At 43.0% G+C, this 23,677-nt stretch overlaps 1 protein-coding gene across 1 annotated transcript in view; it reads left to right on the plus strand.

Moving 5' to 3' along the window:
* MAP3K1 (mitogen-activated protein kinase kinase kinase 1) overlaps positions 1–23,677 on the plus strand; it is a 75,930-nt gene that overhangs the window by 18,692 nt on the left and 33,561 nt on the right. The window contains exon 2 of the mRNA XM_055143614.1: positions 21,387–21,537. Coding sequence (XP_054999589.1) covers positions 21,387–21,537 — 151 coding nt within the window. The remainder of the gene's footprint in view (positions 1–21,386; positions 21,538–23,677) is intronic.

The raw sequence follows: 23,677 nt of genomic DNA on the forward strand, positions 1-23,677 counted from the left end.
CTTTCTCAAATTTTGCTTGCCACTTGCCCTGTGACATGGGTGTCATTTCTGTGTTTCTGTCAGTGGGAGCACCTCAGCGGGCCAGACAGCCTCTCGAGCTGACCTGTGTGATGGTGGAGGGTGAGAGCGCTGGGTTCTCACCATTGCATTCACACTCTTCTGCCCTGCCCTCCTCAGCTTGTCTTCACGCATGCTTCAAGTGGCACCGTGAATACCTCTCTGGCATTCTGAAATTCTTACGTGTACAGCTAACATAGCTCTTCGAACTCTTCATAATTGAGTTGTGACAAAATAGCTAGTTTTCATTTTCAATGGCTTCAACTTTAGGTTTAATTCAGCATTCTTTTAGCTTGTGTTTATGTTGTTATGCCTATTATATTAACTTGAGCAAACACATTAATGTCAAAAGGTAATACTCAATAGAGGGTTATGCCTAAATGAGCCCCAGTTCTCTTATTCTCTCCCTGATGTTTGCAGTAGATATTTTAGATAGGCAATAGTATCATTATTTTGTATTCAGCATTTATTTTCTTTGATCATTAAAAGATTCAGCGGTTCTGAAATATCAGTGGTCTCCCTAGCCCTTTACCTCACAGGCGAAGATTTGAAAGTCATCATTGAGTTTAACCATAGAAAGATCCTTCAGTAAAACTGAAATCTCCTTCAAGGAAAGATTAGTGTCTTTATCCATAATGGTGTCTCTGATATTCCATTGTGTTGTTTCATAAAAGAATAATAGTAATATGTGTCTTCTCTGCTGTAAGTCTTCTGTGTAAGTTAAAGAAATATACAGTATTGCTCCAGCTCGATTACACACTGACATTGTGCTGTGTGCTGGGAACTATCCCAGGTGAGGAAACAAGTAATGCTCCTTATGTATTCTCTTGCCGGACATTAGTTACTGTGGGCAGTTTCATGAGAAACTCTCAGAGATAACTCAGTGAGCAATAGTTCCAAGAACTGCAGGACCCATGGTTCTACTTGGATTTGGTGTTATTCATGGACACACTGATAGGAAGATTAAGTGGCCACTGCTGCTTCTCTCTAGGGAGTATAAGTGATGAAGGCAAAGAAAATCAGAGGAAAAGAGAAATATCATTGTGCCTTAAGAAAGTCCTCAATTGGGGCTGGAGTGATAGCATAGCGGGTAGGGCGTTTGCCTTGCACGCGGCCGACCTGAGTTCAAATCCCAGCATCCCATATGGTCCCCTGAGCACCGCCAGGAGTAATTCCTGAGTGCAGAGCCAGGAGTAACCCCTGTGCATCGCCAGGTGTGACCCAAAAACCAAAAAAAAAAAAAGAAAGTCCTCAATTAAAATGAGTTGATTCCTAAAATTTGTTGATTACTCCTAAAATATTAACAATGTCAGACTCATGACAATGATTTTATGGTATATCTTATTTATAAAGTTCTTAATAAAATAAATTTCAGGGTAGTGGTGGCTTGGTTTTGTTGATCTGGGTGTGTGTGTGTCTGTGTCTGTGGTTTCATTTTTTGGGGTTACCCAGCGGTGTTCAGACTTTACTCCTGGCCCTGGCTCAGGGATCACTCCTGGTGGAAATTGGGAAACCATACTTTGGCCATGAATCAAACCCAGGTTGGCCACATGCAAGGCAAGCACCCTATCCACTGTACTCTCTCTCTGGCCCTAGATTTTGTTGTGTATCTTAATTAAAATCTCACTGAGATAATGCCACATTATAATGTTATGTAAGTTTCAAATGTGAATGAATCATTGAAAATGGACATATGTTGTATAAATTTACCTCTGAAAGCCCAGTTCTTCAGCACGGTGGGCTTATGTTGTCACTGAAGCATCTTCATAGTGCTTTGGTTTGGGGGTTGGTATTTCCTGACTTCCCACAGCATTTTTCTCAAAAGAGCACATTGCCCGTTGAACCCCAGGTTGCTCAGAATCTTGCACAATTGCTGAGGGTTGAGGAATGAATGGGGAGTTGCTGTTGGCAAGTTGAAGTCATTCATTCTCATGCCTGTGAAAGAGTAGTGGGGAAATTCTAACTCAGACTCCTCCTCCTGAGGAGTGCCAGGATTTCCTGGAAGAGAGCAGAGAAGAACCTGCACAGGAACCTGAGCTGTTGCAGAGCAGGGTACCTGCAGGGCTGGGAGAGGACTTAGGCGCTGGTGGCGAGAGACTCCTCTCCCTCCCCTCTCCCCAGGGCCGCAGGAACTGAAGCGTCTTTCAAGCCAAGCAGTTTTCGTGGCCTATGGAGGTCAGTCACTGAACTTGTCCAGGCCCTCAGGGTGGTGAGGAAGCAGGATTCAGCTGAGAGGCCTCAGGGAGGATTAAGGTGAAGCACAAAAGAAGCCCAGAGGTCTGCAAAGGTTGTGAAGCCTTTGGCGGTTCGCGTGGTCAGCTGTATTCTCAGGCCTGAGGAGGGATGAGGCCAGAGAAGAACTCGGGGAGCTGTGAGCAGACTTTTCTGCAACTACAGCCTTTCTCGGGGAGGAGCACGGGAGGCACTGGACTAGTGCTGAGTAGGCACCCCAGTCTGTGACTAAAAGCTTGCCAGGGTGACGAAATATGTAGATAGGAGCTTTCTTTGTGCTTCAGTATTAGAGCTCACAATATAACAACAGGTTCATTCACTCGCCAAATCTCCACCTGGTGCTGGGAATATAGAAGTGATGACGCCAAAGTCCCTTGCTCCCGTAGTCTACCAGAAACACAGTTGGAAGCGTGCTTGGAACCCACTTCTTGGCTTCTACTTGTATTTCTAAAGCTTTTTGTGGACTTCATGTATTATTTTTGTGTGTTTTGGGACCACACCCAGTGGTGCTCAAGATTTACTCCTTTACTGCTCAGTGAATACTTCTAGTAGTGCACAGGAGACCACATGAGGCCCAGGGACTGAGCCTGGTCGGCCGCATTCAAGGCAAGTGCCTTACCCTCCGCACTGTCTCTCTGGCCGTGTGGATTTCATTTCAGATGCTGTGAGCCTTTCTTTTAAGGTGACCTGCCCTGTCCTAAGGTTTCAGAGTGTGGCTTTCTGGCCATTTCCAGCATTTTTTCTACCCTTTTCCTAATTGGCACTTGTAAATGCTTCAGAGAAACATTGATTCTGTCCCACTTAATTGAGTTAAAAAAATTATTATTTTTAATTTGGGGGCCCCACCTGGCGATGCTCAGGAGTTGTTTCCCAGTGGTGCTCAGGGCCCAGATACAGGCAAGCCCCTGCTCATTCTCTTCTCTCTCTCTCTCTCTCTCTCTCTCTCTCTCTCTCTCTCTCTCTCTCTCTCTCTCTCTCTCTCTCTCTCTCTCTCTCTTTTAATTTATTGCAGTATCAGGCGTTGAACCAGTGCCCCATTATATGCAAGGCAAATGTTCTACTGCTGTGGTATATAAAATACATATCACCCTGGTTACTCTGTGCCACTTTGAATTGATCAGTATGTGGCAGTAAACCTAGGGAAGTGATCCAAGAGTGCTTTCTCAGAAATAATAAAATATCAAAGCTTTTAAAATGATTTTGGGAAAACCAACTTAGAACTGGGGACAGAGAGATAGCACAATTAGTAAGGCACTTGCCTTGCATGTGTCCAGTCTGTGTTTATTCCTCCCACCCTCTATGGTTCCTTGAGCCCACTGGAGCCAGGGGTAAGCCCTGAGAGCACCACCAGTTGTGGCTCAAACACATACACACACACACCCTTAGGATATATCTTTTTACTCTTATTTACTGCCTGTGCCTAACTGCCAGGGTCTTGGGGAAGGAAATGGTAAAGATATGGCTAGTGTATGGACAGTTAATTTATATATAGCTGGTTTGTGATCTAGCCAAAATATTTCTTCTAAGCCATGGGTTTTCAACCTATTTATATCTGAGAACTGGTGAAATAGAAAATTCAGAGAATAAATCATAAATGAAAGTCAAACTTAAGAGTTCTATGGAGTAGTTTTTAAAGGAAAAATTCTGTAATTATTTGAATGTAAAATGACCAGACCAGCAGGAAAATTGTGTGGACTGGTGATCTATATAACTGCCCTAAACATTTTTTAAGTTTTATTGTATCTTATGGGTGCTTATCATACGATGATGGGGAGCAGCGGCTTTCCTTACTGTTGAATGCCTTGGCCGCTCAGTCGGCCGACTTGTGTTGAAACGAGAGGCCCCCGTATGTGTTGCAGCCTGTCATCCAGCCTGTTCCACCCCTCATTTCATGTTTGAGCTGAAGCATTTGAATTTTGGTTTATTTCTATTTGTACCTTTATTTGGAGCTGGGGAATAGGTGTGTGTGGGGAGGGGGGCCGGTGGAGGTATTCTTTTTTTTTTTTAATGGCGGAGTAGTGCTATTTATTCAGCCATTGATTAAGCTGATTGAATTGGGCATGAATTCCACAATATATTTTATTTTAATTTTTTAAAATCGAATATCCGTTGGATAGACCATTACAGAGCTGTTCCTAATTGGGTTTCAGTCATACAATGATCCAGCACCCATCCCTCCATCAGTGCACACTTCCCACCACCAATGCCCCCTGTTTCCCTCCCACCAACCCCCAACATCCCCCTCCTCTATGGGAGGCACTTTCCTTCTCTCTATCTCTATCTCTCTCTTTCTCTCTCTTTCTCTCTCTCTCTCTCTCCCCCCTCCCCTTTTCCTTTTGTGCATTATGGTTTGCAATACAGGTGCTAAGAGGTCATGGTGTTGGTTCAGGGCATTCGGTATATTCATAGGGACGGTGAGGCTGGAATAGCTTTTCAACTGGGTGGCCCCTTTGGGCTGTAGATATGACTGCCAGGGCTCCTAGAAGTACAGGGAGGTGGGGGGAAATCTCCAGGCTTCCCAACAAAGCCTGGAGATTTCAGTCACAAAACCCGCATACCTGAATTTTCAGCAGATTATGACCTGAGATCGTGGAGTCAGGCCAGGGTTATGATGGCGATTGTGGATTGTAAATGCAAGCGGCTACTGGGGGTTCTGCTTGGGCAGGCCCCAGGCCAACCCAAGGGGTTGTATTCTTGCCCCAGTGCTCGGGAGTAACTCTTGGTGGTGCTCTGAGGATCATATGCAGTGCTGAGGGATTGAACAGAGTTTGTAGCATATGCAAGGTAAGCGCCTTAACCACCATATTTATATTTTTATCTTAAACCCCATTTTATATTTTTAACAAAACCATTACTATACCTCTCTTTCAAATCTTGGAATGAAGTTGATGTTTTATTTCTTGGTTTGGGGGCCACACCCGGCAGTGTTCTGAAGTTACTTCTGCGTTTGTACTCAGTAACCACTCCTGGCAGTGGTTGGGGGACCATATGGGATGCCGAGATCAAACCAGAGTCAGCCGTGTGCAAGACAGGCGTCCTACCTGCTTTACTATCTCTCCAGCCCCTGAAAATGATATTTTAGAAATAGATGCTTAATTACTTTTGCTGTGGTTTCAGAAGTGCCTGACCTACCATCAGTATCTTCTCCCACCCACACAAGAAGATTCCAAGTGTAAGGACTTTGAATTTGTTGTTCCAGCACTGCTTTTCCCTAGACATATTCAGTTAAGGAATATGTCTTTACCTGTATTCCTTCTAAAAGAGCAGTAAGATATAGTCTCATAGGTTCTGCCTTTCTTCTCCCAGGTACAAACTCATTTGGAGATTTCCTTCAGGTCTTTTCATTTAACTACAGAAACGCCAATAGACATTAACAAAATCACATACGTGGACAAGGTCTAAAGTTCTGGGCAAGGTTTTCCATTGAAATCTAGATGCATCTGGAGAGCTTGGGAAACCATACACGATGTGAGGGATTGAACCCAGGTTAGCTGCATGCAAGGCAAGTGTCCTACTCACTGTACTCTCTCTCCAGCCCTCACTGACCCTCTTTCTCAGTGTTTTCCTGGGGGTGAAATCTGCCTCTTTCCCCCACCACTCTTTCTTATTTTTTGCAGTAACCCTAGAATTCTGGCTTTTCATAAAGGCTTCCATGGGCGAGATCTTTCTGCTCTGGAGGCTCTGAGGAAGGCTCCCCAGCACCTGCCATGCACAGACACCAGGCATTTGAGAGTCGGTGCTGTTAGAATGGAAGATGAATGGCAGAGGTCTTGCCTTTAGAAAATACAGACTGTATTCCTTTTTCCGTGGCCTTTTATTAAGTATCTCTGTGTGCCAAGCTCTCTCTGGGACAGGGAACCTGAAGCTGAGACACTTTCTGGCCTAAAGGATCTCACGATCCAATGATAAGAGACCAAGAAGAGGCCATTACAACAGCGCTGTTTGCTGAATGAGGAAGAGAAAGACACTTGCCCTCTTCAGATTGAATCAGAGGGTCTCTGAAAGCTTGGGGAGGTTGAAGACAGCAACTGAGACCATTTGCAAGCTAGTGGTAGCCCTTGAACATGAGTAATGAGGTGAGAATTGCAGGATATTGAGGTCAAGACCTTAGGAAAAGTAGGCAGATTTTATTTTTGCTTCTGTGTAACTTGGTTGGCTTGCAATTCATAAATGACATTGTTTCTAACACTTAGGGTTGATATCCAACAGTTTCCATTTTCAACTTAAAAGTTTTAGTTGAGAATTAGCCCTAATGAATTGATTCACTTTATGTAGATAGTCACATGCTTTCTTAGGAAAATGAGCATTGGTGTCATGTTTTAAAATAAAAATTATACAATAATGGTTTCATCCTTTGTCTCATCTTCATTATGATTATTCTTTTATAACTGAATCCATTAAAAGTTGAAAATGACTATGATGAATGTCTTTTGAGGCATATACCAGGCTAAGCCTTGGTGTCAAAACTTGCCACATTAAAATAAATGCAGTCTTTTGGTTCTATTTTATTACAGCTATTACCATAGTAAAAATAACTTGGCATATTTATGAGCACACGCAAAATCCCATTGACACTAGGAAGACACTTAGGTAGTCAAAAGGCAATGACTATTTGGGAAATATAAATGGGATAGGATGTTGGGAAGTGCTTTCCTTTTCAACTGATTAGTGGCAGAAAACATCTTTGATACTAATATTTCCTTGTTATATTTTTTAGTAAAGAGTGCCACCTGCTGAAGATTTTTTTCTTTCTTTCTCATTGCACTCCTAGAATGTGGTTTCACTTTGAATTTGTAGCGTCAACTGTGTGCAACATCTAATTCTGATAGATGTTTCATGCCAGACAGTGAACAGAGAAGTCATGTTTACTACTGATTGCTTCTTCCTTGATGTGGACCACGTGGGTGGCTGGTATTCATCGAGGAAGATTGTGTCTCAAAAAAATCATTTATAGAAGCAAAACCTAAACACAATTTCAAAACTTTCCCATTATTTTAATGTTTTCACTGGCCCAGAGGGTTTTTATTTTGTTTTAAGCCGTGGACTTGGATACTGAACAAGAAGTGAGCAAATGTCTGGGAGGAAATTATTCTAAGAAGTTAGTGAAGGAAACTGAGGAACATGACATTAATACAGATCTACTTGGGGTGACCTCAGGTTTTGTGGGGATAATACAGTACAGAGATAAGGGGTAATTACTACATAAATTGTTTGGTCAAAGTAGAGAGAACAAAAGGGAATGCCCTGCCACAGAGGCAGGGTTGGGGTGAGGATGATGGGAGGGATACAGGGAACATTGATGGAGGAGAATGGGCACTGGTGGAGGGATGTAAACATGTAAACGATCACCGTATGACTGCAATCAAACATGAAAGTTCATAAGTTTGTAACTGTACCTCACGGTGATTCACTAATAAAAAAAATTTTTTTAATTGTTTGGTCAAAACTTGGCCGTAGGTCATTTGCAGGGAGCAAATTTCTGAAGTCAGGTTGCAGAGTTAGATATTTCAGGCTATAGCATCTTGTTGGTAGTCTGAGATGATAGTATATCACCAGTAAAAAAAATTGAGAACACTTGCAAAACACATCTATGTCAGAATTAAAATAACTTATTTGGTAATTTTATATGATATTGTTTGTAGTTTATTGGAAATTTCTTTGTGTTTTTGGCTTGCTCAGCAAGTGCCTTAACCTTTATTCTCTCTGATCCAGAAGGTGATGTTTTAAAGGAGATAAACTGTACTGGATTTTTTTTTTTAATGCTTGTTGATAAAGCACTGCACTGTAGCACTGTCATCCCATTCATCGATTTAACGTCTCTATTGTGAGACTTGTTACTTGTTACTGTTTTTGGTATATTGAATACTCCATGGGTAGCTTGCCAGGCTCTGCCAGGCAGGCAGGATACTCTCGGTAGCTTCTCAGGCTCTCCAAGAGAAACAGAGGAATCGAACCCAGGTTGACCGCATGCAAAGCAAATGCCCTACCCGCTGCGCTATCGCTCCAGTTGCTAATATAGCCAGATTAATTGTACAACCCACCAAGAGGGTGATATTTTGTATTACAATTCTGAACAGAAATCTGAACACCCCATCCCCGCCCCCCACCCCCAAAATGGGTTGTGATTCCTTGGATAGCCTGCAGCAGTTGCTTGCCTGCTGGCCCACGTTTCTGCCACACATACAGGAGAAAAGCATCCTCTGTCCTTGGTCTGATAGTGGCCACTGAGATTGAATGGGAGAACACAGGGGGAAAATAAAGGATGTATGGCACTCAGATACTAAAGAGCCAGAAGAGCATTGTTAAATTATTCCCAATTCTTGCCTAATTGCAATTACAAGAGTTAGGAGTTGCCATATTTTAAAGGAAGCCAAGAATTTAAAAAAAAAAAAAAACCCTAGTGTTTTTTGTTAGAAGTTGTTTAATTCTTCATTAAATGTTTATGTTGCCTAACTCACACCTATCAATCTTCGGTCCTAAATAGCAGGGTAATTAATAAAGAGTAGCAAGCCCCCTACCCCCCTTAAGGAGTAAATTGCATTTAAGAGGTCTTAAAAGTTACAAATAACATCTTGCTTTGCAAGATGTGCTACTTGTAGCTGATTAGTAAAGTGACCTCTCCCCTCCCTCCCTTTCCATTCCCCTACTTTTTCTGCCACAACTGGAGGTGCTCAGGGCTTACTTCTGACTTTGAGCTCAGGGATCACTCCTGGCAGAGCTTTCGGGACTATTTGGGGTGCTGGGAATTGACTCTAGGCCTGCCAAGTGCAAGGTAAGCACCCTACCTGCTGCCCCAATGCTGTCGTTTTCTGGGTTCCTTGAAGTCTCTCACAGGAGTAAGTAGTTCACTGGTAACTCTTTGATTTGGTGTGTCAGGGGTGGGTGTCAGGGGTGGGTTTCAGGGGTGGGAGTGGATCTCCCTCAGGGGGTCTGGGGCCACTTTCAGGAATACTGAGAACTGTACTGCTTTTGATGCTACTCAAGTCTAATGGCGCTGTGTGTGTGTGTGTGTGTGTGTGTGTGTGTGTGTGTGTGTGTGTGCGCGCTCTCGTGCACACACGTTCCCAGAATCGAACCCAGGTTTCATTCATTCAAGCATTATGCTGCCACTGACTCAAGTCTAATAGTGCTGGGGACTGAGTGCAAGAGCACACTCGTGTGTGTGTGTGTGTGTGAGAGAGAGAGAGAGAGAGAGAGAGAGAGAGAGAGAGAGAGAGACATCCTGGCTACTTCAGATAGATGAGATTTGTACTTGGCTTTCTGATTTCTGATTAGCTGTCAGATATTTATTCCCTCCATTTTGAATTCTTGGAACCTTGTCCTAAAGATTTGCTTAATTTTGTGATAGTTTGAGAAGTTTTATGTTTTTCTTAACATAAAATGCTACTAATACGGTTTGTATAGTTTGGATTTTTCTTACTAGACATGTTGACTGCTTTGAACCAGAGGGGCTCTAGAGATAATCCAGTTACAATTTCTCAGTCTGTTGAAAGAACCGTTACTCTGTCAAGTGTTATGCTTTAAAAAAAAAAGTACTATGTGCTTAAAAAAAAAATAGACTTCTATGTTAAGTGAGAGTGAGGAATGTTGTGTACCCGTTTCCTTTGAGCCGGTCCTAATGCATATAGGTAGGTACTTGTTAGATGTATTGAGCAGTCCCACGATAAATAAATGGTAACTACATTTTATCTAGTGCTTTCTAAACAAGTAGCATCAAAAATTCTTTAATATTGGACATTATTTTAAGCAAAACATTTATCATTTATTTAGAAAATCTTTTTAACCTTCATCAACTGGATGCATGGATGCATAATTCCTTGAAGTTTTTTTAGACGTTCAGATAACCTTCTCAGTGGCTCTTTCAAGGACAACCCTCCCCACAGCCCCCAGTAAAATCAAGGATGGAGAACTACTCTATCCCTGCAGCATTTATGAAGTGTTAAACGAGACCTAGTGCCTGGAGAAATCTATGATTTTCTTGCTTGTTTATTTTTAGTTTCTGTCTCCCACTTTATATTTTTATCTTTTTCCTAGCCCAGAGCTTACATGGTAACAATAGTAATGCCGAAATCATCGAATTGAGTGGTTTTCTAGTATAAAAAGCCTAAGAGCAAAAAATTTCATTTGTTAAGAAAGCCTCCCACTTATAGAGCTTTCTGTCAGGAAGAAGGAAGTACCATCGAAATAATGCCGCACATCCATTGCAGTGGGTGTGAAAGAAATGATTCTCCTAGCAGGGATGTAAGAGGGTTCCATGCTCCAGTTTCCACGCTGTCTTCTGTTAATCTGGGAATCGTTGAAACAGTCCAGGTGTTATTTTCTTGTTTTCTAAGTTTTGGGGGTTTTGTTTTGTTTTGGGGGGCCTCAAGGACCATGCCTTTAGGCACACAGGGGACCATAAGTAGGGTGCCCCCTGTGTCCCTGTCCCCAAGTTCATAAAAAGTAACATAGATGGTGCATTCTCAGGGTGTCTCATTTTTAACTTTAGCCACTTCTTAAACAGTGAAAGTGGGAAATATGTTAAATTAACAGACCGCTTTCCCATTTATTGACTTTGTTCACCTGTATGCATATATTTATTTCTACATAAAAACGACCATATTTCTTTCAAGATAATCAACTGTACAAATGTAGTCGCCTCTCTGGAAAAGATCTCAAGGAAAAATTAATACCGGAGCCCCAGTGTAATACTAACTTGGCTTTTTCCTTTGCCTTTTTTGATAAACTCCAAGTGATGAAGAAGCAGCCATCCTTCCTTTAGAGCCTAAGACCCACATGTGTTCGTGTGCTGCAAACCTGGGCTCTCACGTGTAGAACAGGGCGCACTGCCTTGCTGAGAACTTCCCCACAGAAGGTGCAGGAATTCTGTCATACTGCTCCTTTAGTGAAGTACAAAAGCGCAGAGAATCAGTTGTCTTAAACATTCCCAGCCCAACACTTTCGGAGAGGGGAATTTTTGAAAGGAAACACATATGTCGCCAAATACTGTAAAAGCATCCTTTTCCTTGCAGACTGATCTCTTTTGAACATGTAAGGAAGAGCATGCTCATAACATCCCCTAAAAGTTTCTAAAGATTCTTCATTAAGTAGCAAAGACACAACAATGGAAGGAATAAACAGTGGAATTTTTAGCACTGAATTAAGAGGAGAAAAAAAGCACAAATCTACAGGATTGAAGGTTTGTTGCAGCTATGTTGGGTTTTGTTGGGAAGGAGCAAGTGAGAAATTAGACTGTTGCCCTTCAGTAAGATGCCTCTGTAATCCCTCAGAAAATATGGTTGCAGTAAACTTGTTTCCAAGTTAATAATGAGTTTCCAAGTTAATAATGAGAAGAATAGTGTGAATGAGAAGATAGAGGTAATAATTGTATTGTTTGTAAATATTGCCAGAAGGCACTACAATGAGCAAGAGAGTAAATGTTTTTGGAAAATACTCCATTTAAGAAGTATTTTAGGGGGCTGGAGCAATAGCATAGCAGGTAGGGCATTTGCCTTGCACGCGGCCGATCCGGGTTCAAATCCCAGCATCCCATATGGTCCCCGGAGCACCGCCAGGAGTGATTCCTGAGTGCATGAGCCAGGAATAACCCCTGTGCATCGCCGGGTGTGACCCCAAAAGCCAAAAAAAAAGAAGTGTTTTAGTGACAGTAACTAATCCACCCATTTGTTTTGTCTGTCAAGGGTAGTAAAATGACAATCTTGTTTTTGTATATTTTGTGAGACAGTGATTCTGGCCTCATGCCCAGGGGTCACTCCTGGTGATGGTCAGGAGTCATCAGTGATGCCAAGGATCCAGCTGGGGCAGACCGTATGCAAGGCAAACTCGACTGTCTCCCTGACCCACCCCTCCCTCTTTTTTAAAAATTATTTTCTTATCTCAAATTTTGATCTAGAATTTTTCATTTCCTTACTAACCTAACTCAATTTGATTAATCATGTTTCATTTTGCTTTAAAAGTCTTACCAATTGTAATAGTCACAGCATATTTTTCATTGTTCCTACGTATCTACTTACCAGCTTACCAAACTCCTGAATTTTGCTACAGAGTTGGCCCATCTGAATTATTTTCCTCTGGATGAGCTCCAACTTCTGCTGGTTCTGCCTACACATCTATCAGTGCAGATGGTCTCTATCTCATGTTTGATATGTTAAACGCAGTTTCATTGTGAACTGATTTTCATATTCATCTACTATATTTAGAATAAAGAATGTATCTCTTTTTACATTTAAGTAGAGCATATTGAGTGACATCCCCAATAATACATTTCAGACTGATTTCTTTGTGGTGCATGAGGAACTTGAGTATTGTCATTATTGTAATCTACCAGCTTCATTTCTGAAACATGAATGTATCAAGGAATTTCCTTTTTTGGTTTGGTTTAGTTTGGTTTGGGGCTATACCTGTGGAATTCAGTGATTACACCTGGGTCTGTATTCAGGAATCGCTCCTGGTGGGGCTCATGGGACCACATGGTATGCCAGGGACTGAACCCGGATGGACCACTTGGAAGGCAAGAAGCCGACCCAGTATACTATTTCTCCTGCCCCAACTAAGGACTAACTTAAAGTTTTGCATTAATTATTGCTTTGTACTTAGCTTTGATTCAACAAGTATAACAGTGATTTAGATGATCTTACTGTACTGTCTCTTTTTCTTACTTTATCTGCATGTTAACCACAGGAGTCACACAGATAAGGGGAGAGCACAGAGTCAGGCCAGGGCCTCGTACGTGCGAGGCAGGTGCTGTGCTGCTGAGTTGCAGTCCGGCCCTTAGCTTTACTTTGGAAGCACTTGAACTACATTTGGAATGTTGATTTGTTGTTGTTGTTTTATTTGGGAAGCCACTTCTGGTGGTTTGGGGGTTACTCGGGCATTTCCCACAGGAACTACTGGCAATGCCCAGAGGACCATATGGATGCTGGAGATCAGCCCTGGTTGATCATATGCCAGGCAAATGCCCTTCCCACTGTATTATCTGTCCAGCCTTAGGATATTTGTTGGTTTCACAAGATTTACTTGTTAGGCAACTTTGCCAAATTCATATTTGCATATTCCTACATTTGTGGTCAATAATGGTGCCATTAAACATAAAAGTCTTGAATAGACTTAACTAAAAGTGAAACTAAAGAAACATAACAGCCTAGAACCTTTTTTTTTTCCCCCTTTTTCCATAGTGTATCCTCTGTCTTGATTGTTGGTAGGTATGTAAAAGTTGTAGGTATGCAAAATTTGTACCAGAGGGGGCTGGAGTGATTGCACAGCAGGTAGGGCATTTGCCTTGCATGCGGCCGACCCGGGTTCAATTCCCAGCATCCCATATGGTCCCCCAGCACCGCCAGGAGTAATTCCTGAGTGTAGAGCCCGGAGTAACCCCGTTCATCACTGGGTGTGACCCGAAAAGCAAAAAAAATAAATAAAATTTGTACCAGAGTGCAAGAGGGCTGGGGGCCACTCTTGGTGAACTCAGCCAACTGGGTCAAGCAGTTCAAAGCCAGCTCCAGCAATGCAGTTCTGCTTAGCCCAGCCTACTGGGGGACCATGTGGTGCGAGAGACTGAGCCAGGGCCTTATGCATGCATGGCACATGCCCCTGACCTCTAAGCTACCTTCCCGCCCCTGTGCTGTTATTTCTTGAGTGGAATGGGTTATGTTGAAAATTGTTGCATAATGTAAAGATGGAAGCATTACCCTCGCCAACGATTTATTTAATCCTCAGAAAGGGAAAAGGGCAGCAGTTGCCAATGAGGATGTCACTCTGGAGAAATAATGTTACGGGAAAGTAGAGTCATTCCAGTCAGGACGTACAGACTTGTTGGCCTCAGATCTAGGTCAGTGAGTTGTGAACCTATAAATACTCGTTGGCTTTTTTTTTTTTTGTGGGGGAGGGCACATCCCTCAGTTTATCAGGGATTCCCCCTGGAATTGAGGAATTATTCCTCCCTGCCTGCCCTAACCATCACACTGGCCCCAGTACTCAATTTGACTTTCACCATGTGGGAAATCAAAAACGATGAAGTCTCTCATATTTGAGTTTGAATCCTGTACTTTTCCTATTTAAACTTTTCCTTTTTCTTCTTTACAAAATGGAACAGAATGAGTTCCATCTTGTGGAACTCTCCCTGGTGAACCACTTGTGAAGCCGTTAGCTCTCTCCGAGGTGGGGTTTTTCAGCTTGCAGGCCTCACTCCATTTCCTAAGGCTTTTCTTGCTTGCTTTTCCTGGGAAGCTGACATTTAACATCTCAGAATGGGCTGATTTTGTTCCGTAAGACAGCTCCTCCCTTCCTCTCCTCTCAGCAACAACCTTATATCTTACTTCACAGAAGGAGCCGGTTGCTGGCTCTGATTTGTGCCTGTCCCAGGTTATTTACTCCATTTTTTTAGATTGCCTTGGGATTCCTTAGATACCAAAAGAATGGAGAGTCTTTAAGTGAAGTTACCCTTAATCTAAGCTCTTCTGGAAAACTTTATGCCTGTGAAGGTTAAGTCCAATTGGTTTCTAGAAAATTTTGTCAGGGTCATGATCTTCTTTTTGTTGTTGTTGTTTTTAGGCCACACCCAACAGTACTCAGGGCTTACTCTTGGCTCTGTGCTCAGGGAATCACTCCTGGTAGGGCTTGGGACCATATAGGATCGCAGGGATTGAAGTTGGGTTGGCCATGTGCAAGGCAAGACACACACACTACCCACTGTGATGTCTTGCTGGCCCCAGGGTAATTAAATTCACTCTTGTTACCTTGTTCTATTAATGAACAGAATCAATGTGCTGCTTTAAATGTGTTTCCTTTGGGAGCCACACTCAACAGTGTCATTGTCAGCGCTGGCCCTCTGTACTCAGATATGCCCTCCTTCCATTCATCTCTCTCCATCCAGCTTCCTCAATTCTTATATAAAAGTCACTGCTGGGAGGGGCTGGAGCGATAGCACAGCGGGTAGGGTGTTTGCCTTACAAGCGGCTGACCCAGGTTTGATTCCCAGTATCCCATATGGTCCCCTGAGCACCGCCAGGAGTAATTCCTGAGTGCAGAGCCAGGAATAACCCCTGTGCATCGCCGGATGAGACCCAAAAAATTTTTTTTTTAAATTCACTGTGAAAAATGTATAAAATCTCTTTGTAGTCCCATCAAATAGGTATCAGTGTAGGGGACTTGTAAAACAGAATCAGATCTCCTAGTAACCTAAGCACCAGTGAAAGGTCACTGCCCTGTCCTGTTGGGCTTTGGAGTCAGACTAGCTGAGTTGTGAGTCCTGACCCTGGGCTTCCTGGCCTGTGTGGACCGGGATCTTGACTGAGGTGAGAGTCCTGACCCTGGGCTTCATGCCTCTTTGAGCTGGGTCTGTAACCCAACCTCTCCATGCCGCAATTAAGTCAGTGCTGAGAGAAGTACCTAATGCGTTTCTTGGATTGTAGCCACCATCTTTTCTAAGTCTGACACTTCTCCAGGTGACTTGTGGTTGACTAACGCCGTGTTTATATGCTAAGGAAAAAGTTTTAAAAAGTTACCGTATGTTTTGGGGGCTGGAGCGATAGCACAGCGGGTAGGGCGTTTGCCTTGCACGCAGGGCCGACCCGGATTCGAATCCCAGCATCCCATATGGTCCCCTGAGCACCGCCAGGGGTAATTCCTGAGTGCAGAGCCAGGAATAACCCTGTGCATCGCTGGGTGTGACTCAAAAAGAAAAAAAAAAAAAAGTTACTGTATGTTTGGTAGGATTCTGTTCTTGAACTTTTATCCAGCATTCTCTTTGTGCCAGGGCAGCACACGGGATCATTGACTCCGTCCTCTCTTTGGGACTGCATGGAAGACAGGTGTGCTAGTGTCTGTTTCAGTGCAAAGAATCCATGATGCCTCCTCCTCTGTAGCCCCTCTGGTGGCCTCTGGAGAACTTGGTGGGACCCACACAGTGAGATACAAAAATGCTCTAATCCTCCAGCAGGGAACCCAGGAACATCTCCCATCTTGTTATACTTTTGCTATTCCTTCCCTTCTCTCATAACTGTATCTATCTTATGATTAGTTTCTCTTTGCTCTTCTCTGCTACTCACTTTGCTCTTGTTTGCTGTTGTTTGGTAGCATTCTCTCAGCACCGACCTGGCCGTGCATCTTGTGCTCAGACTCCTAGAGAGCGGGGTCTTGGTAAGCTCTACACCACCGTCCCTTTAGAGGGTCTGTAGATCGAGCAAGTTTTTGCACTGGGTTCATTTGTAGGAAGCAGGATGCCCTGAGCATCAGGCACCACCCAGAGAAGGCAGGAAGGTGGCGTGGTGCAGGAGGCTGTCTGACCTCTACAAGAGGGCCAGGGTACTGGGAGCCCTTTGTGGCTCAGTAGTGACATTTGGTAGAAAAATAAGTAGGATACCAAACCTCTATGGACATGATCCCTGTATAGAATGGAAGTCATTATTTAAGCAAACACATTGGTCCTGTATTGTAATTAATGTGAGCATTCTGGGAGGGGCTGGTTGACTGTAAAGGAATGAAGGTAAAAAATTCTTGACTGGGCCTGGAGCAATAGCACAATGGGTATGGCGTTTGCCTTGCACGCGGCCGACCTGGGTTCAATTCCCAGCATCCCATATGGTCCCCTGAGCACCGCCAGAGGTAATTCCTGAGTGCAGAGCCAGGAGTAACCCCTGTGCATCGCTGGGTATGACCCAAAAAGGAAAAAAAAAAAATTCTTGACTGAAGACATATGAGATGATAAAAGATATCCTGTTGGGGGAAAAAATACCTGTAAAGGCAAAGAGACAATGAAGTAATTGTGGCGTGTTTAGGAAGGAAGAATATTTTAGTGTTGCGGGAAGAGGGCAGTGCTGGTGTGAAGGGGACTCCACTAAGAGGGTGTGAAGTCTGGTGCTGGTGAGGTAAGGGGGCGGGAGCCAGGGAGCCAATTATTTCCTCAAAGTCATAAGAGACGAGAGTTCCAAGAATCCGGTCTAGTCAATAATGACCAGCACCAGGGCGGTTCAGATAGGTGAGAAGCAGCTGATTCCTTTGAGATGCCACCCTTGAAGCGGCTTGTTTTTTTAGCAAATTAAGTTCTACAGGTCTTGAAAGAGAAGTTATGTTGATTTTTTTTCTATAATATTCCTATCGCTGTAACATTCCTGGATAAAATGACAACTTTCTGCTGTTGAATACCTGCATTCATACATATGCACATGCACACACACATATTCTGTAAAAAATAAACACCATAGACTCATTAGGATTAGAGCAGAAAAGAGTAGCTAAGACTTTTTTCCTTCCCCGTTTGGTTTTTGTTGCAGAGCCATGTGAAGTTGCGTGGGCTTGATTATTTTCCTGATAAAATACAGTTTACTGTATATTTCATTGAGTCTGCAACCCCAATGGTTGTAAATTGTGCTGGGGGGAGGGGGAGCTTTTTCCAAATTTGAGTCACACCCAGCGATGCTCAGGGTTTACTCCTGGCTTTGCATTCAGGAATTACTCCTGCCCATGCTCGGGGGACCATATGGGACTCTTGGAAGCCTAAGCCCAGAGGGAAACTACTTCAGGGTTTAGAACTGGGGAGTGATCCTGCTGGCCCGTGAAGCCTGGGTTGGATTCTGTGATGAAGTACTCTCCCCTCGTTACGAGTCTTGCTAGTTATGCCAGAGAAGTTGGCAGCTTGACCTCCGGCACATTATTCATCAAAGATACATATTCTTGAAGATTTGGCCAGTGTGGCCCAGGGTCTCAGTTGGTGAGCATTTTGACCCAGCAATTCCAATTCTAGACAGTCTAAAGAAATCGTCTTAGGTGTGTGCAGAAGTTTAGCCACACGTCTGCACATCTTCTATTATTTCTCATAGAAAAGTTAGTTTAAAAGATTATAGCATTTTCAGACAAGTCAAAAGGACAGAGGCGAGCTTTTTTGTGTGTGCTGATTCAAGGCCACATCATCCAGGAAAGATTTGTTTAGACAAGGAAGAGTCCTCTGTGTTTGGGGAGTGTCAGAGAGGCACACTGAAAACAGAATGGGGAGGAGCAGCTTCCAGGACCAGAGGGAAGAAAATAAGCACCTTTGTCAGGGAGTACAGGAACCTCTGGTGTAAAAATAAAGATGTTACAGACCCACTGTGCTCCTATCTCTTTGAGAGGGAGCCTGCGAACCTAAGCGAGCGGGCAGCTTGTCACTGGAGAGGAAGTGTTTGGAGAGTCGGCAGTGGAGACAGCCCCGTGGTTCAGTTACCGTGAATCTGAGCCTCCTGGGCAGGATGACTTTTTGGAAAAATCTTTCTCCTCTCTTTCCTACTTCCTTTCACATCCCATTTTTTCTTCTCCCCTCCCTCTGACCCCCATTTTCTGGCCCTCTGCCCCATCCTTCCCTCTTTCCCTCTCCTTTCTCCCTCTCTGTTCTCCTTCTCCCTAATCCCTCATTTTGCTTCATTCTGTGTGGCAGCTCTGTCCCTTTTTTTTTTTATCTTTGTTGGCAGTGCCAGGTATAGAGCCCAGGGTCTCACACATGCAAGGCAGTGCTCTACTGTGAACCACACACCCAGCAGTGACAGGTGTTTTTTTTTTTTTGGTTGTTTTTTTTTTTACCTGTGAGATCCTGGCAGTGTTCGACTGTATAGTCTTCATGCTACTTGCAGATCCCAAATGATATATGTTCTTTCCTTTGTATTCCTGAAAATAGTGTTCCTCGGCACAGAGGGATTTGGCCTAATGATTTCCACTTCCTTCACATGTTCATTACTGCAGTAATACCGGCATATTTCATTTCTAGCGCATATAGTTTTAAATAAGTGTTTTGCTGTTAATCTGAAGGTAGCACTGTAGCACTGTCATCCCATTGTTCATTGATTTGCTCGAGCAGGCACCAGTAACGTCTCCATTGTGAGACTTGTTACTGTTTTTGGCATATCGAATATGCCACAGGTAGCTTGCCAGGCTCTGCCATGCGGGCAGGATACTCTAGGTAGCTTGCCGGGTTCTCCTAGAGGGATGGAGGAATCAAACCCGGGTTGGCCACATGCAAGGCAAATGCCCTACCCACTGTTCTCTCTCTCCAGCCCTATCTGTTTTCTCTTCAGATCGCATAAATCTTTCGCCTTTATGTGAAGGTACTGCTGCTTTATTGTTTGCTAAGCTGGAAAATTCCTTGAGGAGTTTGAATTAGACTTTTTAGTGAAGTTTACTGTAATCATCTGTGGTATTTCCCTGACTGTTTCCTTTTCCTATCCAAAGATCACTATTTTGTAACTTGTATAGAATTTTCAAAATTGTTATTAAAATTAGCTTAACAGTGTTGTTTTGGTTTGGGATTTGAGCCGACTATGCTCAGGGCTTACTCTTGGCTCTGTGCTCAGGAATCACTCCTGGCAGGGCTTGGGGACCATTTGTGGTACCAGGGATTGAACTTCTCAGCTATGTGAAGCAAGCATCCACTGTAGTGATCCCTCCTGCTTCAGCTTAGTACTTTTAAAAGAGTTTCTTCTGGAGTGTAGTGTCTTTAAATTTTTATTGATATACCAGATATCTGTGTCTATGTAGATTGTGTATTGCTTTTCTCCACATGTGAATTGAGGGGGGTGAGGGCTCTGTGGCAGTTGGCAGTACTCAAGGGCTGTTCTTGACTCTGCTCAGGAGTGACCTCTGGTGGTGGCAGCGATTGAAACCGGGCCATGCCACTATCAGCCTTACTCTCTCCTACCCTTACACCCTCTTGTGGATAAATTTTTTAGTTAGTGGATGCTGTACCTATTAGGCTTTGTAGAATTATTTCTCAAAAATTGATAGCTTATAGATGATCTAATTCTGATTTGCCATTCCACATTATGAAATAAAGGTATAAAAGCTTGTGCCAGTTAATTTTTACTTTTTATATATGCAGTACCTCAGATGCCTTTTCAAGAGAGTGCTACTCTGATAATATAAACTTACTAATTTGGAAAACATTGTAGGATCATAGATGTAAGGTTTCACCTCGTGTATTAAGTACTTACTTAGTTTGTTTCTGAAAAGGCGTAGCCATAACATTCTCTCCATACTGATTTTGGTCATTAGAAGCCCTTAAACAATGACTGGGAAAATATCAAATATCTGTAATAGGCATCCATGTGATAGAGAGTGCAATGAAAAGCAATGCAGGCTTTTTGTAAGCGAGGTTTTTCCAGTAGTAGAGCACTTGCTAGAATGTTCAAAGCCCGGGTTCTCTGCCTGGCGTCACAAGACCCTGCTGCATCACCAGGTATGACTATGGTGGCCCCAGGCACTGCCCTGCCCAAAACAATGCAGTCTCCATGGAGTATTTATTAAAGCCGTGTTGAATATCTTAGGATCCTAACTTCCTGGAGACAAAAGATCTTCATTAATATTAGTAAGCCTGTATCTTCTTTGTAAAACTCTTTTATTTTATGTTTTGGTTTTGGGACCGCATACAGCAGTGCTTGTTGGCTGCTCCTGGCAGTGCTGCAGGAACCTTGGGGTGAGGGCACTGAGGGCTCCCCCAGTCAAAGCATGACCCCCAGCTTTCTTTTTAAAGATATTAGTAACGTGCGTTACTAGGGACTGGAGCAATAGTGCAGTGGGTAGGGCGTTTTCCTTGCACGCGGCCAACCCAGGTTCAATCCCCAGAATCCCATATGGTCCCCCAAGCACGACCAGGAGTAATTCCTGAGTGCAGAGCCAGGAGTAACCCCTGTGAATCATTGGGTATGACGCCCTCCCCCCAAAAAAAAACCTGCTGTTACCAGGCAGTGTTCAATACCATCCACATCATACATTCACCAGTGGAGTGGTACACAATAATTTTTGTATCTTGCTTAAATTGCTCAGAGTTCATAGTGGTTGTCTTTCTATTACATGGCAATTGAATATGTAAAATAGAGCCACAGGGCCGGAGCGATGTTACAGTGGGTAGAGCATTTGCCTTGTACTTGGACAACCTGAGTTCGATCCTCAACATCTCCTATGGTCCTCTCGAGTACCACCAGGAGAAATTTCTGAGTACAGAGCCAGGAGTAAACCCTGCGAATCAATGGATTTGACCCAGAAACAAAGAAACAAAAATAGAGCCCTGTTGTCCTATTTGTTCTTAGAAATATTTTTTTTCGTGCACAAGTCTCATTCTCCTTAATTCTTCCATTTAGCCGTGATATGGAGAATAAAGAAACACTCAAGGGGTTACACAAGATGGACGATCGCCCAGAAGAACGAATGATCAGGGAGAAGCTGAAGGCGACCTGCATGCCCGCCTGGAAGCACGAGTGGCTGGAGAGGAGAAGTCGGAGAGGCCCGGTGGTGAGTGGGGGGGCTCCCTGCCGTCGGGGAAGCAGAGGGGAGATGGGACAGTGAGCAGGACCAGATCTTCTGAAATGAAGTCGTTTTATTTGCTTTATTACTCTGCCACTTGAACAAAATAGGACTGAAGCGGCCATTAATGTTTATCCAGCTCTGGCCGGGAGAGGGGATGCTTGAAGCAACACTGCCCTCTAATGTTAGTCTCTAAAAGTCCTGGATTAGCTAATGGGTGCCTAACACTTAGAACCTAATGGGTGCTTAACACTTAGAGCTGTCTTCCCACTTCAATTTGAAGTCTCAGTGCTAATGTTGGATTTAAGGATTTTAATTCCAAAAAAAAATGGAAAAGATGAAATACACTCATGGTTTGAGATAAGATTTCAAATTTAAGGAGAGAAAGCCTAGATTTCTAGTTAGGAAGACCAGGCATGCTCTTCCCTTGCTATGGTTATTATCTTTCAAAACAAAAGGAATAAGTCCTAAACATAGCCAGGTGTGACCCAAAAACTTAAAAAAGAAAAAAAATTCTTAAGTTGTTACCCAACAGAAGATTAATCAGCAAATAAAGGCTAACAGTATTCAGAAAAGTAAAAAATTTACATACCATGTGTCAGTTAAGGGGTTAACACAAAATATATAAGTAACTCAATCCACTCAAGAGCAGTAAAACAAACTGATTTAAATTGAGCAAAAACACAGATAGTAATTCTCTTAAACTATTTTCTATAAGCTACTGTTCTTGAATTTTGGTTATGAAATGTTTGTATTTTAGTTCGTGGCCAGCTGCATTACTGGAAGTTCATGTCTTAAGTCTCTGAAGCCAATAAATACTAATTACGAAAATTTCTTTAAGATCAATTAGGTTACTGCATGTGTTGGAGTCCTTGCCAAGTGATCATATGTAGTCTTAATGGTCATACATGTTAAATATAATTCAATTGTGAAAAGAAGAATCATGCACAATAAATGAAAATTAAATAAGTCATGAGATACCGCAAAGCAGTTTGTGTCTTATGTACCGAATATCTCCAGTGGTCAGAAGAGCCATAAAGACATTACAGAGGGGGAATATCCAGCTGCTGGAGTTAGGAGAGTTTGGGCGAAAGAGGATTTTAACACATTGATGCTAGCGCTGTAATTTGTGTTACTAAACCACATTCAGGCAAGAGCTTCCCGTGGTATGCTCTTGCCGTCAAAGATGTCCAGGCCCTCAAAGATGGGTACACTTTCACCAGGTGAAGTTAGATTGGAAGGTGATGATTAGGAAGGGGAGTGTGAGTGAGAGAGCGCATGAAGAGAGGTTAGTTGTGGTAGCAGGGCACTTCACCAGGGGAATAGACCCATGGGGAAAATGCAGGAGGCCTGCTGAGCTTGGGTTCACCCCTCGTATTAAGGTCACGTGGCCTGGCCTTTTGGTCACAGCATGGATTCACTTTGACAGCCCTGAGTTTAAAATATAAAGTGCAGTTTTTATACATACTTTCTGCTTGATTCTGCTTAATTGGGATACTGATCTTTAAACTGCTGGCTGCTTCTGGTGCTTCTAAAATAAGCATGTAGATTATTTATTATAACATTGCCCAAAAAAGTGGAACAGGAGGAGCAAATGACTTAATTTTTATCAGGCTATTTGAGTATTTTGAACTGTGCTGAATGTTTTCAAGATTCTGTCTCCCCCCAGTACAAATGAAAACTTAAACATGTAGGGGCTGGAGCGATAGCACAGCGGGTAGGGCCTTTGCCTTGCACACGATCGACCTGGGTTCGATTCCCAGCATCCCATATGGTCCCCTGAGCACCACCAGGAGTGATTCCTGAGTGCAGAGCCAGGAGTAATCCTGTGCATCCAGGTGTGACCCAAAAAAAAGAAAAAAAAACCTTAAACATGTACTTCAGGGTAGTTGAATAGGTTAGAAGTTGTCCTTTATTTAATAATATTACTTCTTTATTGGTGGGGGTTTTGTTGTTTTGGATACAGTACCCAATACTAAAATCAGGTGTGATCATATTTTTTTAACTGATGATAAAGACTAACTGAAATCTATAAGGGAAAAATTAGTCTTATGTTTATGGCTAATACTAATAAAAGTTGATGTGTTTTCTGATTGTCCTTATATAATGTCATAATTAAGACAGTTTA

The sequence above is a fragment of the Sorex araneus genome, chromosome 1 (genome assembly GCF_027595985.1).
Source record: "Sorex araneus isolate mSorAra2 chromosome 1, mSorAra2.pri, whole genome shotgun sequence".
Taxonomy (NCBI): domain Eukaryota; kingdom Metazoa; phylum Chordata; class Mammalia; order Eulipotyphla; family Soricidae; genus Sorex; species Sorex araneus.